General features: G+C 46.5%; 1 protein-coding gene and 1 long non-coding RNA gene across 2 annotated transcripts in view; one reads left to right on the forward strand and one right to left on the reverse strand.

The window, feature by feature from the left end:
* The window catches only part of LOC144106279 (uncharacterized), a 46059-nt gene extending 27834 nt beyond the window's left edge, over positions 1–18225 (reverse strand). The window contains exon 1 of the long non-coding RNA XR_013308959.1: positions 18148–18225. This is a non-coding gene — a long non-coding RNA (uncharacterized LOC144106279). The remainder of the gene's footprint in view (positions 1–18147) is intronic.
* Positions 4635–5771, forward strand: LOC144107219 (uncharacterized). Its single transcript, XM_077640225.1, has one exon. It carries the CDS (start codon positions 4635–4637, stop codon positions 5769–5771), a length of 1137 nt encoding a protein of 378 aa, XP_077496351.1.
* Positions 18226–27743: the final 9518 nt, after the last annotated feature.

Raw genomic sequence — 27743 nt, forward strand, 5'->3', positions numbered from 1 at the left:
AGGAGAGAAAGTCACGTGTGTGTATTGAAATTATATTTTTAAGACACAAAAAAGGGAAAGTCGGCCCTATGCCAAGACCAGGCGGGTGTCTTATCGACCAGGGCCGAGTCAGCTTTTTCGCAGAGCCGACTTTGTCGCCCCTGGTGAGAAAAAAAGAAAAGAGCCTCCGAGAGAGCTTGTCTTGTTATGGCTCTCCGCATATTGTTGCACTTCCTCTTATGTTTTTTACCTTAATGCCATTAGGCTTTGATCAGCGTAAAATGATAGCTTGGTGTTTATGCTCAAACCTTGAACTGGTATTACTACCCAGCACTATAGAGCATAGGCCCAATGTTAGAAAGATGTTGGCAAATGTCGATACTACAAAGAACCAGCCTTTACCAACGCATTTCCAACGTTGGACTGATCTCCCGTGCTTCTAGGGCAAGGTTCATTCCAACGCGCCACTCTTAGTGCGAAAGCGCCTCTTCATTATATAGACTTGTGTACCCTCCTGGATGGCTTTTTTTAATCTACCTTACAAATGAGCTGCGCAAGGAATCTTACTCTTATGATCCCCTCAAGAAAAAAAATTGCATGTGAAAGTGTTCGCAACACGAATTCTTTCCAGCATTGTCTCAACGACCGGCAAGTCAATATAAATTCCGAGTCACGCAGATGGCTGTCAAGCAGCTTCGAGTTAATGGTCCTTGAGCTGCTTTCGTACACGACGTTGCTCATTAAAAGAGTTGAGTTGAAGCTAGATGACGAAGCGCGCTGCTAAAAAAAGAAGAGCTTGGTTTTCCTTCGTGTCTCGACGTAATGCGCCTTGCATAATGACTGCTCGTTCGCTCCCCAGAATGTCAGCTCATGCGCTCCACACCTGTGAGAACACCTAATTAGCATTCCCTTTTTTGTTTTCGCCTCACGACGGATAGCCTACGTAAAGTCCGTCTTCAAAAAAGCTGCAGTCGTGACAAATTTATGCTATGCCTTTCGAGAAGGGAGCGGCTTTCTCCAGCTGGTTTTGCTTACTCGGAAACAAAGCGTGAAATAGACTAAATTACTGTCAGTTTTAGCAGCACTAAAGCATGCTTATATTTTGTATAAGACGCCTGCTTTCGTGGTGACGCACACGCTAGCATAAGGTCGTTCAAGAAATAGTCCTGCAGCCCCCCCGATGATTACCAGGAATTCTTGTGAACTCAGATCAGCAGTTGCATGTCGGTAAAAGACGAGTAACCACAGTAAATGTTGCTGATCAGTGAATGCGTTTTCCTAGTCAGACCTATGAGCTTTGTTCGTATGCTAGACGGCCTGAAGAGCTTGATATGAAGCACTGAGTCCTCAAATCAAAAGGGCACGCCACCTTTCAACAAAACGATTTATTAAAACGTTCATGAAAAAAATTCTTCCAAGAGGCTGAATGCACCATAGATGCGATAGTGAGAAAGATCTCTTGGGACGTCAGTGCGATAAGTTTTCGGTACGTGACAAGGTTCGTACTTTTTTTGTTGCTAAGATACTGGTGCCGTTCTTAAGTGTGGAACCTCTTGACCCTTAAAGCTTATCCGTCCTGCTTGAACTTAACTCGTAGCTTAAGGTGCAGGAACTGGTAGCCGTGGCTTGTTTTTGAAATCACTACTTATGCTATCATAAATTTTCGACTTTGGGAGCTTGAAGTCTGCTCATCCCTTAATTTCTTGCCGATGATGCATAGTTCACGTGGTTCAATGCTTAGGCTAATGTCCCGAGGGGGAGTAGAATTTCAATATGAGAGTAATTACTCATTAGTTTCCACACAAGCACAACCATACGGCTACAAAGAAAGCCATGCAGCTTTCTCAGAAATACCGTAGTTAAAGAAAAATTTGACCCTGCAACAGGGCCGTCAAAATCAAGCACCAATGCCCTTGAAATTTCGTGGTTTATTGTTCTCAAATAGCAAACTAAATTAAATTATTGACGTAGGCTGCCGGATTTCAAACTACACAGGCGAACTTGGTTGTGCCGGTGGTTTGATCAAGTCAAATGGGAGCGCAATTTTCAAAACATAGTCATTGCTTTTTCAAAGTCGGAACGAACTTCCGGTTTAGCTCAATGGGCTCGTAGCCATGTTGTCGTCTACGTAAGTGTCGCTGCAGACTAGTCAAAAAAGAGTCGAGTGCCTGCATGTGTTCATACAAACCCCACAGAATTCTCGTTAGACTGTACATACGAGGACTCCTATGGTCGCATTCTTGGTGTTCATATCTACTTAAATATGCGTGTCTGTGTGCGCGAGTTTTTATCATAGTAAAGCGGTGTCCATTGTTTACCAGAGCCTCAGATGTCACTGCTTCTGCAACGGCTTCTCATCTTGAACACATGCGTCTGGGTGTGCATGAAGTTGCTCCTTCACAAGATGAATAAACAAAAGCTTTTCTTCTCAAGAAACCTGCCTCCGTTTCTCGCCCCTTCATCTTGAACGTCTGCATACTTCGGCAAGGACCTTATCCAAGGTTTGTGTGTATTTTCAGTACCCAGTGAACATGAATGAACACTGTGCAATCCGCTGCATATTGCGGTGCCGATTTGAGCCTTTGTCGATCAAATAAAACATCATGCTCTGAAGCGAGCTTCGCCGCTGCCACAGGTAGTAAGCCACTAAACGGTGTAATCTACTCAAAGTCAGTAGTATAGCCAAAAATCATATGGGCCGCCACGGTGCTCGTCTTCTGACCCGAAAGACACGGGTTCGATCCCAGTCGTGGCGGTCGAATTTCGATGAAGGCGATATTCTAGAGGCCTGTGCAATCAGCGATGTCAGTGGCACCCAAGGTTGTGGAAATTTTCGGAGCCCTTCTCTAAGGCGTCCCTCACAGCCTGACTCTCTTTGGGACGTTAAACCCCCATAAATCAAACAAATACATATGAATGGCGTGAGAATTTTTCGAAGGTTATCATATCAATGTCGACGCTCTCTTCTGTAGGGCTTGGCCAGACTTTGGTTTTCCTTAACCACCTGCGAGCATTCATGCAAACTTGTGACTTAATGTGCATACGGTGAGACAAAGCTGCTGCATGCGATCAGAGCATTTCTATTCATCATTCTGATTCAAGTTCACTGCTTTGCAGGTTAAATAGCCTGACCTGTTAATGGCCACGGACTCCAAGAAAACTTCCGACCTTAACAGCTCTAGCTCCGTATTAGCACCATCATTTCTACTGCATTAATACAGAAGCACGTGAAACCGAGGTATACGTACTATGTGCAGAAAAAGGAAATGGACCATAGGAGCAGATTTTAAGTCTATTTTTCTGAAACTAGCTTATCAGTGTTACTCTTTGGGTATTTAAAAAGCATGGCAGATGGCGCTTGTCGAGGTCGTTATGTTCTCACTACTTTCCTAGCGGCACTCTGATGAAACTTTGTAGTAGTTTTCGTAGTTGATTTCTTTATTTTATTGAGAGTGCATCTAGACGCTGAACATTCTGTTCTTATCACTTAGCTAACCTTATTATGTTTTATACTTTACTGTTGTGTAGTGGAAGAAAGAAAATTATGACAGTAGGAGAGAGAAAACTGCTCAGTATAAAATTGGCGTTTCTATGTAATTCCCAAACTGCGGTGACTTAGTGACTTTGGCGCTCAGCTACTTCTCCCAAAGTCGCGGGATCGAGTGCCAGCCGCGACGGCCGCATCATCGACGGAGGCTAACTGCAAAAACTGCCATGTGCTGTATAATGTCAGTGGAAGTTGAAGAACCATAAGAGGTAGAAATTAACCCGGATTTCATGGCTACGGCATCGCATGTACCACACCAGACCACACCACGCCATGCCATTACCTCATTTGGTACTTGCAGCTTACAAAGTTTCCATCATCTGCACGTCACTTTGGCCACAAGTGCGTAACCCTTTATTTCTCAAGAAAGAAAAGTACTGTCAAAACAATAAATGCTTCTGTACCCTTTAACAATCTGCTCCCAATTCTTTCGTGAACCTTCTCCTGTAGTGACGTTTCAAATTTAATTATCTGAGGTATAAGACATTAAATCATTCATCCGCTGAAGGAGATGGATTGCCATACGTTCGGGTGTAGCAAGAAAGAAATCGCTATTCAACTCTATTCAACCAAAGGAGCTTTGGTGCTCCTCAACAAACCCTGGTCGATAATACTCCACCGCAGCTGTGTACCTTTCAGCGCGGTCAAACAAGGATACCAACAACAGGCATAGTAACAAGGGATTATGGCTGTTCGAGTAAGCTATGTTTTCACATTTTGAACCGTGAAAGTTTCTTGCCTTAGAGCATTTCAGTAAACTAAAATACCTAGAAGCAAGACTATTGCCAGAAACTCACTGATAAATTGACAAATCAATATACACATAAGAAAATTCAGCTGGGCATTTTGTTCACCTAAAGTGCGGTGAGGCGCAAGCCTTTAGCGCGGTGTTGATGCTTGTGTCCCTGATGTGTGGTTAAGATGTTAATTAAGCACACAATTGTTTGTGTATCTTAAATACTGGAGACACTGGAGGGCATTTGAGAGGCATTCGTCTGATTCGACGCCTTTCCGCAAATACTCTCCAGTGTCATATACAAGCAGAACTACATACTCGTAAGAAAGTAGTCTGATTCCACTTCCGGCCACCGAGCGTGAAGGACGTGTAATGACTGGCTCCGTCGGAGCGTCTACAGCGGCCATGTCTGGCCGCGGAAACAGAGATTTCGCATCTAGCAACGATTACCAGGTCGTACTTCCTAGTCTGCCAACAGGGCGTTTTCTTTTGAATACTGTTTTTCTGCACGGGGACATCAGTGTGCGCCCTTACAGAGTGGAAGATTTTCTAGATGCGCTCGCTGCGCTGTCGCTCCTGTCGGAAGTTATCGCCCTAGGCGCTTATCGCATGAGCCATGTGTGGGCGGTAACCTTTAAGGACGCTGAGGCTGTGAAGAAGATTGTAAACGTCGGCGAGCTCAAAATGAAGGGTGCCCGATGCCTGGTGATCGACCCCGCCAACCGTGATGTCCGAATGAAGGTGCACTGGCTGCTACACAGCGTACCGGACGAAGACGTGCGGCTTGCCTTCGCGCCGTTTGGGAAGGTGACCGACGTCTCAAGAGAGCGATGGCGCGCACAAGGCGTGTCTGACAAGGGTTCAACTACGAGGCTGGTGACCCTTAAATTAAACGCCGGCGTGAAGCTGGATGACCTGCCCCACCAGGTGAGCGTAGCCGGAGAGCTGGCGCTTGTGGTCGTGTCAGGCAGGCCTCCCCTTTGCCAGCGCTGCCGCGGCACTGGGCATATTCGGCGAGATTGTCGGATTCCACGGTGCGGAGCTTGCCGTCGCTTCGGCCATGAGGAGGGCCAGTGCGCTCGGACGTACGCCAGCGTCGCAGGGCCCGTGAACAGTGAGGACACGTCATCACTTCTCATGGATGAGGCAGATGCAGAGGATGCATCGAAAGAAGCGAGTGTTCTAGTAGGGCAGGCGTCTACGTTTACTGTTCCTCAAGCCGAACAGTTAGTGGCACTTCCCATTAATGGAGCAACGCTTGGACAGCCGGCGGGACCTACAGCACAAGCGGACGTTGCACGAAAAGATGAGGCTGCAGCGCGAGAGGAATCTACAGTGAGTGTCACCCATCCTGGTGCTGAGCCCATGGACGTTCCCCCGACAGCAACCAGCCTTATGGCCGGAAAGCTTTCACATGAGGACGGCGCAGGCATTGAGGCGCAGCAGGACCTCAAAGATGGAGACGAGCCTCCTCCTAAAACGCCAGGTATGAGGCGAGCGATACTTTAAACCGCGGCCAAACATTCCGGTCGACTCACGGCAGGCGGGGAAACCGCCTCCGTAGCTTTGTCCTGTTAAGCCCGTTTTAGGGTTTGTGGAGTCGCGGTGCTTGGTGTGAGGGCAGACACTATGGGATATTGTCCCTTTTCTTTCCAAATGGCGATTCATTTTTCAGAAGCACTTCGTGTAGCGACTTAAAACGTGCGAGGCCTCGGAGCAAGAAGGCGACAGTGTCAGCTTAGTCGCCTTTTCTTAGAAAATGAGCCACACGTAATAGCCATTCAAGAAACGAAAATTGAGAGCCAAGAAGCGACAGATCGTATGGTGTCCGCTTTCCGTCTGCATTTTGATGTTTGCCGCGGTGGCTCAGTGGTTAGGGCGCTCGACTACTGATCCGGAGTTCCCGGGTTCGAACCCGACCGCGGCGGCTGCGTTTTTATGGAGGAAAAACGCTAAGGCGCCCGTGTGCTGTGCGATGTCAGTGCACGTTAAAGATCCCCAGGTGGTCGAAATTATTCCGGAGCCCTCCACTACGGCACCTCTCTGTTCTTCCTTTCTTCTTTCACTCCCTCCTTTATCCCTTACCTTACGGCGCGGTTCAGGTGTCCAACGATATATGAGACAGATACTGCGCCATTTCCTTTCCCCAAAAACCAATTATTATTATTATTATTATTATTATGTTTGCGTGTGCCACTATGTTGGCGCCTCAGGCGGCTGTGCCCTTTTCATACGAAATAATGTCGGAATAACGGTGCAGTCACTTTTTTTCTTGTCAAAGCGTCCGCCTCCTGCTTGTTGACTTTCTGCATCTTGGCCTAAACGTCCGAGTTATCGGTGCATATGCTCCGAATGTAGAGTCGGAGAGAAAAGAGTTCTTTGAACGTTTCCAGATGTACTTAGATTGTGAAAAAGTGCTAGTGTTGTTAGATGATTTCAACTGTGTGTGTCATGTGGTAGATCGTGTAAAATATTTGCCAGTGCGAGACAAAAGTGCGGAAATCTTGAGCGCACTAGTTCACGACTACAACATGGAAGATATTGGTAGCGTTTTCACAAGTGGTGCTCGTCCTCAATACACCCATTTCCAACGCAGTAGCGATGCACGATTAGATAGGCTGTATGTGTCACTTGAACTTGTGCCACTATGTACAACGTACGAGGTTAGGCCAGTGTCTTTCAGTGATCACTGCCTCGTCATTTCAGCCTTTGGTAAAAAAGAAAACAAAAAACACTTCAACTGGGACCTTTGGAAATTGAATGCAAAATTGTTGAAGGATGAGGGCTTTGTTAAATATGTAGAAGAGAAGCTAAAGCAGGTACTCTTAACGCAGTCGATAAACGTTGGGGTTGAATGGGAGGAATTTAAACAGGTAGTTAAAATGAAAGCCGTCGAAAGAAGCAGCGCACTGCGGCATGAAGAGAAATGAAGCGAAAGGCAGCTTCGAGAGCAACTTGAATTCCTTACAGGTACAGAATGCGTCCAACCTGGTACGTGCCGTGAAAAATTGAGACATCAAAACTCACTTAGAAAGACTGGATGCAGACAGGTACAGTGCGGCAGTTATTCGCTCTCGGTCCGAGAAGCTGTGTGCCCAAGAAACACCAACAAAGCGAGCGTTATCGGACGGGAAACGGTACACGCGTCACAAGGAAATACGGGAAATAAGAAACGGGAACGACATTTCGGCTGACAGCACAGTTATCAAACGCGTCATTGTCGATCATTTCAAAGAACTTCTTGGCCATTCGCGCAATGTTGTAGGTGGTTTCCAAGCGCAACTTCTGCCGTTAATGCCAAAGCTCGAAAACGAAGTAAAAACGCGCCTGGAACAACCGATTTCCGTGAAAGAAATAGAGAACGCAATAGACGCTCTGCCAGCTGGTAAGGCTCCTGGCCCTGATGGCCTGGGGGCAACTTTTTATAGAACTTTCAAAACAATGATAGCTCATGTTCTGCTCAAGGTTATCGCCGAATCTTATGAGCAAAACCGTGTACCACTCTCCTTTACAACTTCGCACATTGTTCTTTTTCCTAAAACTGAGTCACCGGAAAAACGCCTCCTAGTGGGGTCTTATCGCCCGATAAGCCTCACTAACGTCGACTACAAGATCATGAAGGTTCTGGCCAATAGACTGCAAAGTGTGATAACCATGCTGGTCGGCCTACATCAGACCTGTGGTATAAAGGGTCGAAGCATCGCCACGAACATACACGTAGCCCGAAGTGTGCTGGAATGTTGTGACGAACTTGCTGAGCGAGTTGCGATGATGCAACTAGATCTCGCAAAAGCGTTTGACCGTGTTTCGCATGATGTGCTGTTCGCAATATTGGACCATTCCAACGTAGGAAGCGTATTAACAGGCGGCGTCAAGATGGCATATGCCAGTTGTACAACACGGATCATTGTGAACGGAGACCTGACTGATAGCCCTGCAAGTGCGCTCATCTGTGAGACAGGGATGTCCGTTGTCGCCCCTGTTATTCGCTGCTTACCTCGAGCCGCTTTGCATAGCCATTCAAACTAACGAGCGCATAATGGGATTTGGGCTTCAGTCAGCGCATGTGAAAATTCTGGCTTACGCCGATGACATTGCTATTTTCTGTTGCGATAGAGAAAGCATTTGTGAGGTAACAAATGTCCATAAATTTTGTTAGTGCACGGGGGCCCTGACAAACTGGGAAAAAAGCTATGGTTTTTGGCATGGCAGTTTGGAAGCCACACCAGACCATTACAGTAGAATACCCTGGTCCACCACACCGACAACGTACCTTGGTGTGCCTCTTGACTTTTACCGGGACCCTGATCTGTACAGGGAGGACCAAACTTCAAGGGCGAAGGAAAAGGTTGGCGCGTGGAAGGGGAGACAATTGTCTGTTTTCTCGCGCGCCACTGTCTGCAATATATTTCTCATTGCAAAGATATTTGTTCCACGGTTTATGTTTCTCCGTGACCAAAATGATGTGTTCCTTCGCACAGTAGTGCAAGTTAGACTAGGTAGACACCTGTCAGAATTTGTTGTATACTCATGTCAAACTATGAGTGGTGCACTTAGAGGGTTCATGCGTGAAGTGGTGCTCACATATAGAATGCTGCATGTTCGATTCTCTGCTGAATACTTAAGTAATGTTACGCGGAAAGAATTGTACTCGCATTTAGTGGACGTAATGCTTCCTGTACCGATTTACGGTTCGCCACAACGTGGATGCCCAGGAGAAGATGTGCTCAAGAGAGTTAAGAATATGCCAGTACTACCATCAGTCAAATCCTTTCTCTTTAAACTGCATACTAACACATTATCCGTCAAAACATGGATGCAAGATAAAGGTCTATTCGTCCCTTGGACAACTAATTGTTACCTGTATAGGAAACCTGAAACAATAGAACACGTGTTTCTGGATTGTTGGGACCCAATTTTTTTCTGGGATGTTCTTCAAAGAACTCTAGAAAAGGATTTACTCATAAGTTCACACGGTATAAGATTTTTGCCGGTTCATAACACCAACGGAATTTCATTCGATTTGATAATGCTCCTGGGCCTCCACAGCTTATGGAAAACGAGGATGCAGTTCAACCATGCAGATAATGAAGTCCGACCCGTGTGTGATCACTTCATAGAGGGTGTTGTCCGTTTCAAGGAAGTGTATCGGGCCCTGCCCGAACCACCAGAGTGGATTGATCTACTTGACGGGTTGGCACAGTTGAAGAAATTTTAACATGGCGTGTCAGTCAAAGCTTCGCTGACGCGTTTTATCTGTTGAGTTTCGTACTTTGAATGTCAAAGACGGCAATAAAGAAAAAAAAGTAAGGAAGTAGTCTAATCGTTAACAAGCTCTGCTGCGGACCGGAAGGATGGTGCTTCGAATCGAATCGTGCACAAAGATTTTTTTCTTATCGAGTTGAAGAGCTTAACGGACAGACGGACGGACGGTATGACGTCATTTCCGTTGTCGTGACTTCCGGTTGGCTATGTAACGAACGGACAGGATCTCGACCGGGAGTGTGAGCCATTAAAGGCTTTCGCCTTAATGAGCACGAAATGGACGCACGCTAGGAAGTGACGACACGACGAGAACCCAACAAAAACGTGGAAAACATAGCTGAGGGTCATAATATGGCCATGAGGCGTTGCAATCTGAGCCGACCTTCTGCACGAGCGTCTCCGACACAGCTGACGGTGTATATGACGTTGCGAATGAAGGGAAACAGCAAGGATGCACGCAATCCTGCGCGTAGAGGGGAAGAATTAACACCCGCGAAGTTTGTTAGTGCGCACTTCTCCTTCACAGAACGAGCCAATGATGGCTACTTATGTGACCCGTATGAGTGGTGCACAATTCCGCGTCCGGAGCCAATGGGAATTAAGTAAGCGAAAATGACAATGAAAGGACAGCGGTTTAACATCGCTGAGCTGTCAGTAAAAGCTCAGCAAGGATTTTAATATTTCAGGAGAGCGCGAGGTCTATAAACATAGTGAGCTGTACCAGCGCGGAGTTATCTTCAAGTAAATTGGATGTGGTGCTGTGCGTCTATGGTCACATCGTGACCCAGGAGATAGGCAGAACGGCAGGGCTAAAATTCTGTTTTATTTGATACGTGCAGCCTAAGACCCGCGTGGGTTGCAACCAGATATGAATTATTGATATCCTACAAGGAAGCATTTTCGGTTTGTAGAACAGCAGCCACTAGCCCGACACATTGAGAGCTGAATGTAAATCATGAATACTTATCAGACCACGTGGCCTCTGAACTGACGGAACTTTAGGACATCCGCGATGCTATGGAGGCCATAAATAATGCAGAGTCAAAGGAGAAGCCCATATCTATGCATGACTCTTTAGCCACCGTAAAACAACTGAAAAGAATGACAAAGGCAGTGTGTGTAAATCAGGAGATACATGCACTCAAAAATTTAAGGGGGCACTTTGTTGACGTTAAGGGCGGTGATGCGAAAGCCTTTAGAGCGGTGTTGCTGCTTGTGTCACTGATGTGTGGTGTTATGATGCTGGTTAAGTACACAATTGTTTGTGAATCTCAAATGCTCGATACACTGGAGGGCGTTTGGGAGGCATCAGTCTGATTCGACGCCTTTCTGCAAACACTCTCAGGCATCCTAGACAAGGAGAATTACATATGCGTTGGCAGGAAGTAGCGCAGTCGTTAGCACGCTCGGCTGCGGAACGGAAGGACGGTGGTTCCAATTCCATTGTGCGAAAAGATTTTTTGCTTATCGATTTGAAGAGCGTAACGTACGGACGGACGCGAGCATGAGCCATTAAAGGCTTTCGCCTGAAGATAAAGTGCCCCTGACCGTGCCGCTCAGTATAACAGGCTGGACAAAATTATTGGGGGACCATAAAAAGAACGAAAAATAAAGTGTCCCTAGGAGAACAACACAGGCGTTGGCACGTTGGGGTGCGGTACGGAAGTATGGTGGTTCGAATCCCGCCATGCACAAGGTTTTTCTTTTCTTATCGACACAGCGTTGATGACGTCATCGGTGTGACATGACTTGAAACCGGACAAGGTCATGGTCGCAAGTATGGGCCATTAAAGGTCTTCGTCTTAATAAGAAAACAAAGATGCGCACCGAGATACACTGCACACAAGACGTTGCTGAGAACGCTGAGCAGAGAAAAGTAGACTAGCACACCAAGTTCCAGAGACTAATGCATTCCCCACCAGGCTCCCTTTACACGCCCACACCGGTCTTCCTATCTTAGCCTCCTCTACAAAATGAAGTACACAACCCGCCTTCCTCCGTGCACTGGCTCCCTCCCTCATAACCTAAAGAGATGAGGGGAGGTATCTTGTAGAAGGATAAAGGCCGGGGCGGCCAATGCCTCTTCGGTCACGTGCCGATGGGAATCTCAAGAAGACACACAACCCACCACCTACCCGAGGTGTTCCAGACCTGCTGCAGAGGTGGATGTTCGCCACCTGCAGGGACAAGGGCTTCAAGGACATCAATTTTACAGGAAGAGGGACTAACGGTGAAAAGGAAAGAGAATTTCTCCAAGGGGCTGACTGGCAACATTATATAAGAGTAGGAGCCTTCTCCGGTTTCTGCACGAAGATTCCTTTATTATACAGCGAACTCAAATTACTCTCTTATGGTAATTGCGCGAAATAAAAAAGGAAGCTTGTGTATATGCTGCGGATGCACGCATGAAGAAAATATAATTGTTTACAGTAAGCAGTTAGCGGGTAACGGAGTGGATTACAAGAGAAGGCAAGCGTAGCAGTGGGCGGCAGAAAGTTAGGTGGGCGGATGAAATTAAGAAATTTGCGGGCATACGGTGGGCGCAGCTGGCAGAAGACTGGGTTAATTGGAGAGACATGGGAGAGGACTGTTTACACCACCTGTTTACTAGAGGTATTCCGAGGCCTAAATTGAGAACACCTAAATTGAGAACACCTAAATAATCTGCGCTTTGCTGGTGACGTTGCCTCGCTGAGTCACTCACGATATGAATTGCAAAGCATGATCAATGATTTAGACAGGCAGAGCAAAACGGTGGGTCTAAAAATGAACATGCAGAAAACCAAATTAATGTTCAACGGCCTAAAAAGGGAACAGCAGTGCACATTTGGAAGCGAGGTGTTGGAAGTGGTAAAGGAATACGTCTACTTAGGGCAGGTAGTGACATCTGATCCAGATCATGAGAGGGAAATAACTAGAAGGATAAGAATGGAGTGGAGCGCATATGTCAGATTCTCTCTGATCGTGAATGGCAGTTTAACAATATCCCTCAAGAGAAAAATGTACAACAGCTGTATCTTATCAGTATTCACCTGCGGGGCAGAAACGTGGAGGCTAACGAAAAAGGGTTAAGCTTAAGTTCAGGACAACGCAGCAAGCCATGGAAAGAAAAATGATAGGTGTAACGTTAAGAGACCGTAAGCGGGCAAAGTGGGTGAGAAAAAACGCGTCTTAATGACATCCTAGTCAAAATCAAGAGGAAGAAATGGGCTTGGGCAGGGCATGTACTGAGAAGGCAAGACAACGGCTGGTCCTTAAGGGTAACGGAGTGGATTCCAAGAGAAAGTAAGCGTAGCAGGGAGCGGCAGAAAGTTAGGCGGCCGGATGAGATAAAGAAGTTAAAAGGCATAGGGGGGGCAGCTGGCAATAGAGAGGGTTAAATGGAGAGACAAGGGAGAGGTCTTTGATCTGCAGTGGATGTAGTCAGGCTGATGATGATGATGACGATGATGATGATGATGATGGGAAAGGTTTTTGCCCTGCAGTGGACGTAGTCTGGCTGCTGCTGTTCCTGCCGCTGAAGATGACGACTGCCTACACGGTCAATTTAAACAGTGCGAGCCGTTGCATAAAAGCTGGGGCACTTCAGGTCAATTGCAAATGTCATTTTCTTGCTACCGTGAACACCCGCCCGAGCTAAACACAAACTGTGGTCTCAACGCGTTGCGTTACTCGAGCCGGATATTGCACCAATCGCTAAGATTATGCGACACACATCGCTTCAGTAGTACCAGTGTATAAAGACGGCAAGCATTACACGAGTGTCGACAGCGCCACTACGGCGCCGCATGGACTCATGTACGACACGCTTCTGTAAGCACAGTCGCATACATGTGTACGATATTATTTTTCCAGAACGTTTCTCCTCCTCTTTCTAGAAACGGCGCGTATGTGGAAGAGGTGCGATACAGCTCTCAGGAGCCGTATTTGAGTGCTATCAGTGACGTTTATAATTCAACTCGGACGTGCCGCTGACAGCACGCTTAAAAGGAACGCTCGAGCGCGCCTCCGGAACTGACGTTGGAGCCGCTGAGCGTTGGATGCTGGATCTGAGACCGTGCTGCACGGTTTGTTTGCGGCGGTTGTAAACAGCTGGGGGCCTGCTTCCACCTTAACGTTGTCTCAACGGAAGGCACGTGATTGAGAGTTTGTGTTAAGCGTGCCATCGACGGTACGACAATCAGCTGGCGAAATCTTGACAACGTGCTAAATGAGCAGGAAGATACAGCTTTTCATGCCATCACGCACAGAAAAAATAGGACCCGTTTGATGCTGCCGACATTTATGGGAAAATTTTGTTTTTAACGAAGTCGCTCTAAAATACCTATTTCCTGCAAAAGCCCCGAATGTTTTTCACTTTTAAATAGCTATCAACAATGGCAGTTATAGTCTATTTAAAATTTATTTTTCTGCGTGCAGCCATATTTCTACTGGAAAGTGCCATCAGCGTTCCTACTGGCACATTTCATACTGCCGTCTTACTGCGCATTTGGAGCAAAGTGCAAAACACATGTGCACTAATTCAAGCTGCAAACAGTGAAAAAGCCTATACGCAACAAGGCAACCATATGGGCTAGTTGGTGCATTTCGGACACCTCCCTCGCATTCGGGAGGTGCTGGGTTCGATCCCCAATGCCAACGGGAACACACCAGTTTTCTAATGGGTACAAGATATCCCCCGGCCCAGTACTCGGATCTTCCAGGGTGAGATGCTTGGGAAAAGGGTCTTCGACCAAACCGTTTCTTCGACGGATCAGGGATAAGTTCCGCCGTCAAGCAACCCTAAATCCGCCTCGCACGGTAGAAGCCCATTTGTGGCCCTTTTTTTAAGAACCGAATAAGCGTGGCCTTGTGGTGGGGCATCCGCCTCGCAATCGGGAGGTGCTGGGTTCGAACCCCAGTGCCATGGGGTGCCCATCTGTTTTTTTAATAAGAACATTTCATCCGACCTGGTGCTAGGCTCTCCTAGAGAGAGATGCTTGAGGAAAGGGTCTTGGGCCAAACTGCTGCTTTGGCAGTGTGTATCCATTACTTCTAGGTGAATCACCACATATGTGTTGTTTTTAGTGTGTCTGACACGCATGCATGTTCCGGTGACCTTGGTTGGCTGTTTTTTTTATTAAACTTCATTTGTTAGCCCAGCGTTGTCCTGTGTTCTTCTTCTCCTGATGTCTCTTACTTTAGCTGGTGAAATTATGTCTGCCTATACGTAAGCATGCATTGTTGCCAACTGCGGCGTTTACAGCTCAGCACAAGTCCCGGCGCCTCTCCGCTGCCTTTAGACGGTCGCTGGCGCCCCTAACTGCCGCTGCTGTCCCTTTTGCAAACTTACGGTGAAGTTTCGTGACCAGTAAAAGTATTGAATGAGTTTTGTATGTATACATTTCATGATGCTTCTTGAATCACTGTATCGCGGAAGACCAGCTCGTCGCACCGCTTGCAAGCTAACTGGTTTAAAGACTTCCGTCCCGCACAAAATATTCGACTCAAGAAATTATGTGCTCAACTGTCGAATTTTTCGCCCTTTTCATTCGCAACTCAAGCTGTGAATGGACGACATCGGCACCATGGACTAGAAGGCATCAAACAAGAGATCAGCCATGTTTCACGCTTAATCGTATGTACAGCCTTCCTGATTTTTAGTAATACAGCGCAAGCGTCGACCAAACTTATAACGGCGAAAGGCGTGCAACAAGGCAAGAGTTCGCGCAGGCGCACGAAGGGAGAGCATCGTCTGCTACGTTGTTCCGATAACGAGGTCACCCGCCCTGCCACAATACCAGTTAGCAAAAAACCGGCTTGCAGCAGAGCACATATGCATGACTAAGATGTGACACTAAGGCGTTTGAACGCTGCGATGCATTTTTTATAGCCGATATACCCTGAAAGACTGATTAAATGCTGGTTGGCACACTTTTAATTCCGTTCCAACCTCGCAGAGAGCTGCTCAAATCAGAAGGTTCCCATTCCAGGCAATGGTTCCGACGTGCTCTTGTATTTCCTTCCTTTTATTTTTTCTTATCTTAACTCGGCTTCGCAGGCGTTGCCTCCCGTGATGTGAAAAAAAAAAAAAAACAAAGAGGAAAACAACGTTTCAGTGTCACATCTTAGTCATGGACACGTGCTCTATTGCCCACCAGTTTTTTTGAACAGATATTGTGGCAGGGCGTGTTCCTCGTGATCGGAACAGCGTAGCAGACGACGCTTCCCCTTCGTGAGCGTGCGCGAACTCTCACCGTGTTGCACGCTTATCGCCGTTACAAGGCGCTGAGCAGCAGTTTCATCGACGCTCGCGCTATATTATTAAAACTCAGGAAGGCTGTACAAAAACTACGCGCGTACATACATGTGTAACGTAATCTATACAGTGCATTGTACGCTGTCCTCGTGGCCCAGGAACGGTTTAACATTAGTAACGACATAACTTCACCAGCGAAAGCACGAGACACCGGGAGAAGAAGAGCACAGGACAACGCTAGATTCCAGCGTTGTCCTGTGTTTTTCTTTTCCTGGTGTCTCGTGGTTTCGCTGGTGAAGTTATGTCTGAAATACACCAACTGGCCCACATGGTTACCTTGCGACATATCTTCACCAGCGAAAGCACGACACGCCAGTAAAAGGACACAGGACAACGCTGTCCTGTGTTCTTCTTTTCCTGGTGCCTCGTGCTTTCGCTGGTGAAGTTATGTCTGAAATACACCAACTAGCCCACATGGTTATTTTATTAGTAACGACACCCACTGTCCCGCGCCGGTCGACACATCGGAGCGTATGTAACCACGCAGAGACGCTTGGCTCGGCATAGCCCGCTTATCTCAGGCCACCAGCCTCCTTGGGCGAGTCGAAGAAACGAACTCGCTGTCTACTTCCAGCACGATTTGTCACGGCACGCTAGGGTTAAGCCAGCAGCAAGAGCAGCCTCGTTTTGACAAATGCGTTCAGAACCAAGGCTCTCTCGCGGCTTCGTGGCTGCCTCGAAATAACTAATGGGACTGCCGGTCGCACCGCTTCTCGCGTGCGCGGCCGGGAATGAAGATAATTCCGCACTGCTACCCAAAAAGGCGGGCCCCCCGTATTGCTCCAGGACAGTGTGCTGGAATTACGGGGCCGGCACCGTTGTACGTAACGAAAGTGGTTATAGTACCTGGTAAGGCTTTTTGTGAAGACGGGTTCAAGGTGCTCTTGCTTCTTTCGCTCTCTCTTAAAGCTTCCCTTGCGCCGCAAATGTACTTCGAAAATGCTCTCCAGGTTTCTAATCACTTACGCTTTCGTTAACCAAAAAAAAAAAAAAAAACCTCGACGCTTCGAAATGATTCGAGCAAGCGCGAATAATTAAAACTTTTTCGCGGAAACGCGGTGGATAATTACCCGCCGCGGTGGCTCAGTGGTTAGTGCGCTCGACTACTGATCCGGAGTTGTCGGGTTTGAACGCGACCGCGGCGGCTGCGTTTTTATGGAGGAAAATCGCTGAGGCGCCCGTGTGCTGTGCGATGTCAGTGCACGTTAAGGATCCCCAGGTGGTCGAAATTATTCCGGAGCTCTCCGCTACGCCACCCCTTTCTTCCATTCTTCTTTCACTCCATCCTTAATTCCTTCCCTTACGCCGTGGTTCAGGTGTCCAACGATATATGAGACAGATACTGCGCCATTTCCTTTCCTCAGAAAACCAATTATTATTAATTACTAAACGCGGTGGATGGCGCGGAATGCGTGGCTCGTCCTGCCAGTGCGGGGAGCACTGGAAGCATCCGTCTAGCGAACTTTTCGGTGTTTCGGAAAAAACGAAACAGTGAAGTAATGTTTAAGGAGACCCAGAAGTTCTTTAAAACTGTTAAATAAGTGAACAGCCTACTCAGCGGTGAAAATAAATTGCAGGAAGATGAAGCAAATTAACATTCCGGATTAGACCGTATAAAGCACTGAAAGCAACTGTTTGGTCCAAGGCTATTTTCCCAAACATTTCTCCACAGAAGAGCCGAGCACCAGGACGTGGGAAATCCTGTACCCATTACAAAACCGGTTGGTAGCAACCGGCGGCACTGGGGATCGAACCCAGCACCTCTCGAATGCGAGGCGGATGCTCTGCCAGAAGGCCGCCGCTTCGGTCATCAACGCTTTTTACAAAATGTGGTCATAGAATCGTACCAAATGACATTTTTCAAAAAGGTCACAATATTTGCAGCAACAACAAAAGAAGCACCGAGAATTGTTTTTGCCTATTTTTAGGTAACGGAAAAGTATTCCACCATACTGCATGCCTGCCAGCAAATTGATAGAAGGAAGCTAAGGATAACAAGCTACCAAATATGACAAAACCCACAACCTCACTCTGCTTTCTGCGGCACCTGCTCTAAGCAAGCGTCCAACCGCCGCGGTGGCTCAGTGGTTACTGCGCTCGGCTGCTGGCCCGAAAGACGTGGGTTCGATCCCGGCCGTGGCGGTCGAATTTCGATGGAGGCGATATTCCAGATGGCCGTGTACAGTGCGAGGTCAGTGCCCGAACCCCAGGTGGTCTAAATTTTCGGAGCCCTTCACTACGGCGTCCCTCATAGCCTAGGTCGCTTTGTGACGTTAAACCCCCACAATCCATAAATCATCGAAGCAAGACTCGAGCACATACCGTGCGGAGGTCGTGTGGTAGGTGTTTAAGGGTAGCGTGTTTTCTTTTCATTTCTTCGCACAAAACACACCCGCCTGTTTTGCGTGAAACACTTTACAGCTAGCCACTGTGCAAACCGCGCCATAAATCTGCGTCAATAGCAGCTGGCTCTAAGTGAACACATGTTTTTACGACAGCTGTGAAAAAATCTGTTCGAGACAAGTTTTTTTCCAGACAAATTAATTTTCTGTTTCGAGCGAAATGAAGCTTGTAGTTTTAGAACAATATTCATAAAAAAATTGCAGTGATGTGTCCGCCTTTAGGAAAGCTATTTTCGGCTCTTACGATTACAGGGCAAAGGGGCGCTTTGAGGTCACGCCTAGCCGTATTATCTTCAAAAGCCTTTCGTGAAGACGAACTAGATACTTTCGAAACTTTCTTCAGAAGCGCTGGCAGAAGCACCCCGCCTTTTATTCAGTGCGTTTTTGGTTTAATTTTCTTCGTTGAGCCGCTAACAAGAAAGCATTTTTGTATGCTATTCTCAGTGCACACTTTTTTGGTGTATTTTGTTTGGAAGGGTTGATTGTGTTAAGGATGGATCAACTGAAGCCTTAAAGTATGCGCTCTCTAGGGTGTGCTCTTTATGGTCAACAGAACTTCGGCACTGACTGTGCAGCATGCTGCCATCGAAATTGCGAACTTGCAATTTTAGTGGGCCGGCATAGAGTGCTCTTTTGACAGTTCGCTCTTTCAAGGAGCTGACTGTTGCAGTCATGGCTAATGCGGGCCGTATAGAGTAGAAGACACCATATGTTAAAAAAAAAGGACTGTGGGGCGCTGCGTAGCAACAGTTGACAGCTATTGCTGTGCAGAATTCTCTATCGCAGCACTAAAAGTGCAACCGAATTACTATCTGCTCTTTCTTTTGATCTGCCACTCAGGACTGACACTGTCAGCGCGTGAGGCGACCAATTGACAACGCACTCAGCAATACTCAGTGCTTCACCCATGCCCAGTATTTCATTCGCAGTGCTTTCTTTGGCGGTGCACTGCGGATGCAACACTCGCACGATAAATGTGACGCTTTGCCTGACGTACTAAAAAAGTGTCCAGGAGTAGTTGAGATAGGAGGCGCTGGGAAAGAGTGACGGGGCAATTAAGGCGAAAGCCTTTAATGGCTCATGCTCGCGTCCGTCCGTCCTTCAGTTTCGGTCTTGAACTCGATAAGAAAAAGAATATTTGTGCACGATGGGATTGGAACCACCATCCTTCCGTTCCTCAGCCGAGCGTGCTAACGCCTACGCTACTTCCTGCCAGCCCATATGTAGTTGTCTTTGTCTAGGACGCCGGAGAGTGTTTGCGGAAAGACGTCGAATCAGACGGATGCCTCCCAAACGCCCTCCAGTGTCTCCAGTATGTAAGATTCACACACAATTCTGTACTTCATGCACATCTTAACCAAACATCACTGACGCAAGCAGCAACACCAGGCTAAAGAATTTCGCCTTAACGCACTTTAGATAAACATTTCAAATGCTAAACCATTTGAAATGCTAGCCCCTTTAATTCGACCGCTTTCAGCTCGTCCATTTTTAAAACCTATGCAGCTGCTGCTTGAGGAGCGGCAGGTATTTTCACACTTGACAGCAAACTTAGTACGCATGCTTTGATGTATGGCCCTCTGTTCTGTTTTCTATTCCACATCAGTATATATTGGCGATCTGTAAAAATTTAACTTCTGCAGGACCACACTGCAGGCATTTAGTTTGCTGATTATGATTATAGATTTTCTTACGGCGCAAGACATTCTATAGCAAAAGAGCGCCATGGCACAAGGCATTTTCCGACTTGTCAAGGTCATTTAGTTTGGTAATAGCCGGCGCCTACCTGCCTTCGGTGCATATGCACCAATTTTCACGGCACGTGCTGCTCGCTTTGTGAGCACGTAATAATAAGCATATGACTCTTTGTCTCCCACTTCCCGCGCAATGTTTGCTTAGAACACAATCAATCAATTAATAAATCGCTCAATCAGTCATCAATTATTAACACCGCGCAAAAGAAGCAGGAGTGTTCCTTTTCTCCGTAGCAACATTTCTAGTACAGTATTGCAGCCCGAGCAAAAAGGCTTGCCGACATGATACAATAGACATCAGCCCGCTACGGTACTGTATTGTCAAAAGAATAGAGCTTTTGGTTTCTTCCCAGATGGTTTGAATAGCTCGCTTTTTATAAAAATGCACTTATATACCTCTTTATATATTCGCTGAAGTTTCCATGAGATTAAGGTCTTGTTTTCTTGATTAATAATTTTCAGCTTTTTTATAATTAGTTGCTGCGTGGCAGTTTTAATCAAAAAGCAAGCACAAAGTAGGACCTCGTAGCATTGCCTCTTGGCACACGTTTGAGTTTTTATTTAATGATTTCTGGGCTTTCAATCAACATGCATCTTACGACACGCCTCTTTAACTATGTGCCATTAAGGCAAGAGAATCAAAACAAATCCCAAGTAGCATTTATACGTCCTACCCTACATTAATTAATCATCTTAATGGCGGTCGGGGCATCCCATTAAAGCCAAATCCGACTAGCTTGTCAGTTTATTTCCTGTGAACGCCAGCAGTGGTGGACCTTACGACCTTGTCCTGTCACACGAATAATAAAGTGGCAGATCAAGAGCTGCTCTCCCAACTTTGATAAAAGTGCAGTTTCTGGCAATAATATTTAACCCTATCATTATGTTCCACTTTTAGATGCGCCATATAAAGGTAAATGGGTGTCCAAATATGTATTATGACGCTTCATTTGTCGTTGCGGCCATTGTGAAAGCCTGTCGCGGGCAATTTTACATCTGTAGCCAACTGTTAAAAGAATGTGCATGTCCACAACAGCAAAAATGCTGCGCTAAGTTCGAAATAAACGCCGGAGTATGCGCATCACTTTAGGGCAGACTTCAGGATGTACAGAAATGAAAATTACCATGTTGAATATACAAGTATTTAAATTTCTCCACTGCGAACATCTGCAAATATACTCGCTAGAACCCTCACTGATGACCTGCTTTAGTGAAACGACTTTTCAAAGAACGCGTTGACATGCAGTTTGAGGACTGATTAATTGTTTCTTAATACCTTTTTCCTATTCGCGTTCAAAGTACGAAAACAAAGGAACCTGTGGGCTGTCTTCTTACTATAGCCGTAAGATTCATTGACATCTCGATGTCAGCGTCCAGCAGTATTGCCATTCCAAAGAGCATTATCAAAGGCTCAACGCACGCTAAAACCTTCCGACTGCCAATCGATAGCGGCGATCCTTCAGCCAGCGAGTTCTGTCAACAGCAGCCGATGGGCGGTAGACCGTAATCCTTTCTGATTTGGCTCGATGACCTTTGACACTTGTCATACCATATCCCTTTTACACCACAGACCTTTTTCTACGACCCTGCCACTACTGATCCTCGTCGTTTGCAACGCCATACGTCCTTCCTTTGCGTCATGTTTGCGAGGAGCGGTGGAATGCCAATGACAGATGGTGTCGAGGCCACAGCGTCTATACGGTGGTCGTTCCTCCTTGGGATCAAACGGTTCTTCGGTTCTGATTTTTTTTTTCGTTTTTTCTCAAGTTCTAGGAGATGGAGACTAAGCCGCCTTCTTTTCTTGTGAAGATCAATGCTCCGGTAGAGCTGTTTTGAAGGCAAACGTCTCATGCAACCGACTCAAGACGAAAAAGAAAACATTGATCGGCTATTCTAAACCGAGTGACACCGAGTGCGGTTGATTTGTCTTCATCCAAGCCCAACGTGAAGGGGAGGGTGAAGGAGGGGCGCTGACTGACACGCACTCTTCTCATCGAGATCGAGCGGGCAGCTGAATCGTCTAAAGTGCACAAGCGTGTTTGCGCGTGTCAGGGTCTTGAATCTTTCATCATGGGAACGAAGGAGTGCAATGACCTTTCTTCACTATTGCAGAAACTAATTTGACCGTTTGACTAATTCCGTGCACTACATGGACTGCGAGGTTGGTGATGAGGGCATTTCCTTAGCACGCGACAGATGAGTCCCCACGTCTGCTGGACAGCTGCAAAGAGCCTGTTCGTACTCGTTGATAATAATAATAATAATAATAATAATAATAATAATAATAATAATAATAATAATAATAATAATAATAATAATAATAATAATAATAATAATAATAATAATAATAATAATAATTGGTTTTGGGCGAAAGGAAATGGCGCAGTATCTGTCTCATATATCGTTGGACACCTGAACCGCGCCGTATGTGAAGGAATAAAGGAGGGAGTGAAAGAAGAATGGAAGAAAGAAGTGCCGTAGTGGAGAGCTCCGGAATAATTTCCACCACCTGGGGATCTTTAACGTGCACTGACATCGCACAGCACACGGGCGCCTTAGCGTTTTGCCTCCATAAAAACGCAGCAGCCGCGGTCGGGTTCGAACCCGGGAACAGCAAATCAGTAGCCGAGCGCCCTAACCAGTGAGCCACCGCGGCGGGTACGTACCCGTTGGATTTTGGAAATTGGGAGTGTGGAATATTTTTCAGCGTCGGCTGTATATGGCATGTACAACGGAGTCACCCGAGCCCTCCGCACACGACTTGTTTACTTCAGTGTAATGCGCAGATATACGCAGGAGAATGTGAATTGCCTACATCGATGTTTCTCTCTCTAAAAGTCATTTAGAGCGCTTCAGGCATAAGAAAGCGCGAGGTAAAAATATGACATAGTTAAGGGTGCGTAATTTGGTCGACTGGGACGCTGAACCCACGCATCATGCGCTGTTCAATAGTTGGCACTGCTGTTTCTGCATACTGTGCCGCCCACAGATTCCTTCCGGTTCTACGAATTATGTGGTAGTGTCTGTACCAATCAACATAGTGGGCGACTGTCGTGCATCTCACTGAGTCTTCGCAGCCGCAACGCTCGGATCAAGTAACTATACACATCTGGCTAATTATAACGTGCTAATACGTAGTCGAACGCAAGTATTAAGCGTGGCTTTCGTCGCCGTCAGGACGAGTAGTGCTGCGCACAATTATCGCGAAGGAGCGTAGTTGACAAGTGCAGCGGCTGGAACCGAGCCGTCTTTCCCTTTGGGGATACGAGGAGGAGAAGTGTAGCGTTACGACGGCACGCAATTAGTTTCGCCCTCTTGCGGTCTCGGGTGCTGACACTTTCCTCACGTCGCCGAGATAGTATACGGCGAGCATTTCCAATGTTTGTCATGGGCGATGCCCCGAAATTACATGTCAGTGTACGCCATGCGAAGATGGGGATAGTGTATCTAGGAGTTACAAGTATGCCTTCGCGGTAATCCGTACAAGCGTTCGAAGAGGTTGTATTGCTCTGAAAATAATCAGCCTTATTTCAATTCATGCCTTTTATTTCCTCTCGCTTTTCCAGTCATATTCACCTTCAAGGCGCTTTCAGGAAATTTTTTTATGCTCGTTCTTTTGAGATTTAAATTCTGGTTTCAAAAGTAAATAGGCGCCAATGCGGGCGAATTCACTACAACCAACTTTTTCCATCCGGTAGCTGGCAATTTTTTCTTTAAAGGTTTAATCTTCCAAAGGGCAAGCCATCACGGGAAAAAAAATTGCGGAACAGCAAGACTATCATAATCGTGCACCTCGTGATCAACAAACTGCGTACCAGTCGATATACGTTAGCATCTCACACGTAATGAGCCTTTGTCTCTCTAAATGCGACTCTGGCCCCGCCGCGGTGGCTCAGTGGTTAGGGCGCTCGACTACTGATCCGGAGTTCCCGGGTTCGAACCCGACCGCGGCGGCTGCGTTTTTATGGCTAAGGCGCCGTGTGCTGTGCGATGTCAGTGCACGTTAAAGATCCCCAGGTGGTCGAAATTATTCCGGAGCCCTCCACTACGGCACCTCTCTCTTCCTTTCTTCTTTCAGTCCCTCCTTTACCCTTCCCTTACGGCGCGGTTCAGGTGTCCAACGATATATGAGATAGATACTGCGCCATTTCCTCCCCCAAAACTAATTATTATCATTATTATTAACTGATTAGCTTAATTGAAAGCAGTGTTAAGGACATGTTGGCATTATCTCGTCACGTAGTAAAGCGTAGTGCACAAAATATGCACCCTCTGTGATTCTGCATTTTCTCTTCCGTCGAGTTATTTTTGTTCCGAGCCTCTAAGGTACCTTCTGAAGGTTGATCCATAAATACGAATTAATTGTAACATTTCAAAAAGATAAGATTGTTTTAATATAAACAGCACGAGCCAGACTCATAACAGCCTTAGGAACACCTTACCTGGCTAAACGGTTAGCTTGTGGATGGAAAGCCCACGCTTATATGTAGTTCTTTATAATTTTGTTTTCGAGATCAACTGAATGCACCGTTCTTTTCTGAAATCTTCAAGCCAAGTGTTCCTATCCTGAATGCAGCAGCGGTGATTTAGCAGCCCACCCAACAATTTAAAGTTCTGAACGGCGAAAATTTCCAGCTCTGGACGAACTAGAAGCCGTCGACTCTGCGGGACCAAGTATGAAGCCCTGCGGCTTAAAAACTCTTTTGAAGGAACCTATCTTGCTGTCGCGTAGCTCAGCAAGAACTGCACAAGCGCACTGAACCCCGCAGGAATAGCAAGAGTTACATATTCTAAGCCGATATATGAAGGGAGGCAGGCCATATGCACACACCATCACTCAAAACGAAAGGCGTCAAAATAGCTGCCACACCACGTCACGATCTAGCGTAAAATCCGAGCGTTGGCATAAATCTTCCCACTGCATTTGTATAGGCTCCTAGCGCATATCACGAGTCACGTAAAAATGCAATTTGTTAGCGGCACCGCAAATGACTAAGAGCACATAACGTCTTGAGAACATGGTAAAGCGCAGAATTTAAAGTGAATCCTGCTACTTGTTTGCATCTTTATTACGAAATACGCAAAACTTGCACATAACCTTGAGATTTCGGCCCGGCGATATTTACATAAGCTTTCCGAGGTCTGCTGCATAATCTTGACTCCATGCTTTTTCATATCGTGACTCGCAGCTGTGTCGCTGCAGAACTGGCATCTTCAATTTCCTTTATTTTGTCTCCTTTTTCTCTCTTAGTTTGTGACTTCTTACACGCGGTGCGCCCGAAGCATTCCCCAGTAAGCATTATAAAGTAGCTCAACAGGAACCTTGCAAACCAGAATAAAACACAAAATTTGATGCGCAGCACCAAGTTCAGCAAGTCGCAGCTAACGAGCGCAGCCAATCTTCATTAGACGGCAACAAAAAAGAAAAATGAAAATTGGAGGGTGGCAAACTGCTCCCTATCTCTTGCCTGCGATGAACAAAACTGGGGCTAGTGCGCATAAAAGCAAACACACTGGAAATCCAGTGCGTCTTCCACGTTTCTGTAATGGTATGCGGCCAGTTTCAGTCCAGCACGCCACCATCTACGGCCTACACACTACATCACAAGTATTGCCGGCCGCCGCGGTGGCTGAGTGGTTATGGCGCTCGGCTGCTGGCCCGAAAGACGCGGGTTCGAATTTCGATGGAGGCGAAATTCTAGAGGCCCGTGTACTGTGCGATGTCAGTGCACGTTAAAGAACACCAGGTGGTCTAAATTCCCGGAGCCTTTCACTACGGCGCCTCTCATAGCCTGAGTCGCTTTGGGACGTTAAACCCTCATAAAACCAAAGAAGTTTTGCCCGCAGGCACATCACAAATCATATTTTGAGCCGTCTGCGCTATATAACCTGCCACGCCTGTTTTTTCATCATCATCATCATCATCATCACTCCGTTTGCTGCATTACACAGACCTCTACACATGCCTATAGTTAACCCTGTCATTTGCAAGCTGCGACTGACTTATCCCCGCAAACTTCCTTAAAATAATCCGCCTAACTTACTTCCTTTAGCCCCCCGTTAGCTTGCCTGTGCTTGGAATCCGCTTCGTCACCTTTAACGGCCATCGGTTACCTTGCCTTCGGATTGCATCTCCAACTCATTCCCATTTATTCTGCTTGATTTCTATTAATATGTCATTAGCTCGCACAAGATACGTTTATGGGCGAGTTGGTAGGTAATCACTGTGAGAAAGGCAGTGCTGGCGTACGACGAACAAGGTGAAGAAGTGGACAGAACTCCGATTGTTCCGTGACACACTCTGCTTTCTTCCTTTTTTGTAACGTTACACCGATTAGTTACATTGCCATAGCTAGCTGCGTTGTCCTCAGTTTAAAGGGCAACGGCACCGGTTTTATAAATGGACCAGCTTAAAGAGGTCGAATGTGTGAAACTTTGAGGTAAAAGATTTGAAGTGCTTTCGGGCTAGCATTTGAAATGCTAATGTAATAGTCGATTGTAGTCCGGATGGCCTTCAAGCTTCTCCGCAGCACACAGGACAAAGTCGGGGGTGCATAATGACGTCATTGACGGTACCGGTACATTTCCAATGCGTGAATGCTTGATTTGAAGCAAAAAAAAGCAATTCCACTGAATGCGAAGCCCACCAAATGCTGTTTATAGGCACCCAACCAGGTACGGCAGGGTGTGGTTCACGGCAGCGGAAATTTAAAACCTTACTTTCCGTGACGTCATACCGAGCTTCTCCGCGCTCCTTTTGTGCTTTGAGGAGAAGCGTACAACTTAGTCGCCGGATTAGTCGTTATTTTATGGGGTAGCGCAAAAACACTTGCTATGCTTTACCTACAGCCTATATCGATTTCAATCGTTGATTACCATTGTATTCTCAAATAGCGGTGTACTTGCCCTTTAAGCTGAACTATTCTCGTTAGCTTTCACGCTTGTGCCTTATGAGTGAGTACTGGCATGAGACGACAGTCATATAATCTCATCTCAAGGAATACTGGGAAGATGCAATTCATGACCTTTATAGTGTCTGCCCAAATGAGTTGAACCCTATTTTTATTGATTTCCCGAGCTTTTTCAGTGCCATGGTTCGGACCCGAAGCCACTACGTGCGATAAGTACTATGTCCGACATTCTTGAATAAAAATTTTCTGTATTAGAATATTGAGAGGTAGTCTCATGGAAATATTTAAGGTACTGGTCAATTCTTCCCATCTTTAGCAAAATTTTTCTTTCAAACATTTTACATCGCTCACACCAAGCGATTAAGACTGCCATAGGAACCCAAAAGGGAATGCATTTGATGGCAACAAAAACGTTAATAGCGAAAAACGCAAGCCTATAGACGGGAGGTCTGCTCATCTATTCATTGTTGTAGTGAAGTCTCACAATATATGAAAAAAATGTGTATCGACTGTCAACCACAATGACGAGCGGCACAGTCCGGAAACAATCGATGCTAGTTTATTTGGGTCCGTACTTTTATAGGGCCGTGGGAAGGGAAGGTAAGTGGTAAACAAGAGAAGGAAACGTGGCATGTTGCACATGAACAGCTGGCGATAACAGGCAAGCACCGGCACTGATATGATACATCCCCCCCCCCCCCCCCCACTAACAATGTTCATCATTTATAAGAAATTTGTTGAAAGTTCATGCCGTTGCCCAAACGAATGTTTGGCCTTGTGGGTCTCGCTGACCGCTTTGGCAGGGGAGGCTGCGCCGTTGCACCAATGGCTGTAGGATTCTGAAGCGACAT

This window comes from Amblyomma americanum, chromosome 10 (genome assembly GCF_052857255.1).
Source record: "Amblyomma americanum isolate KBUSLIRL-KWMA chromosome 10, ASM5285725v1, whole genome shotgun sequence".
In the NCBI taxonomy this organism is placed as follows: domain Eukaryota; kingdom Metazoa; phylum Arthropoda; class Arachnida; order Ixodida; family Ixodidae; genus Amblyomma; species Amblyomma americanum.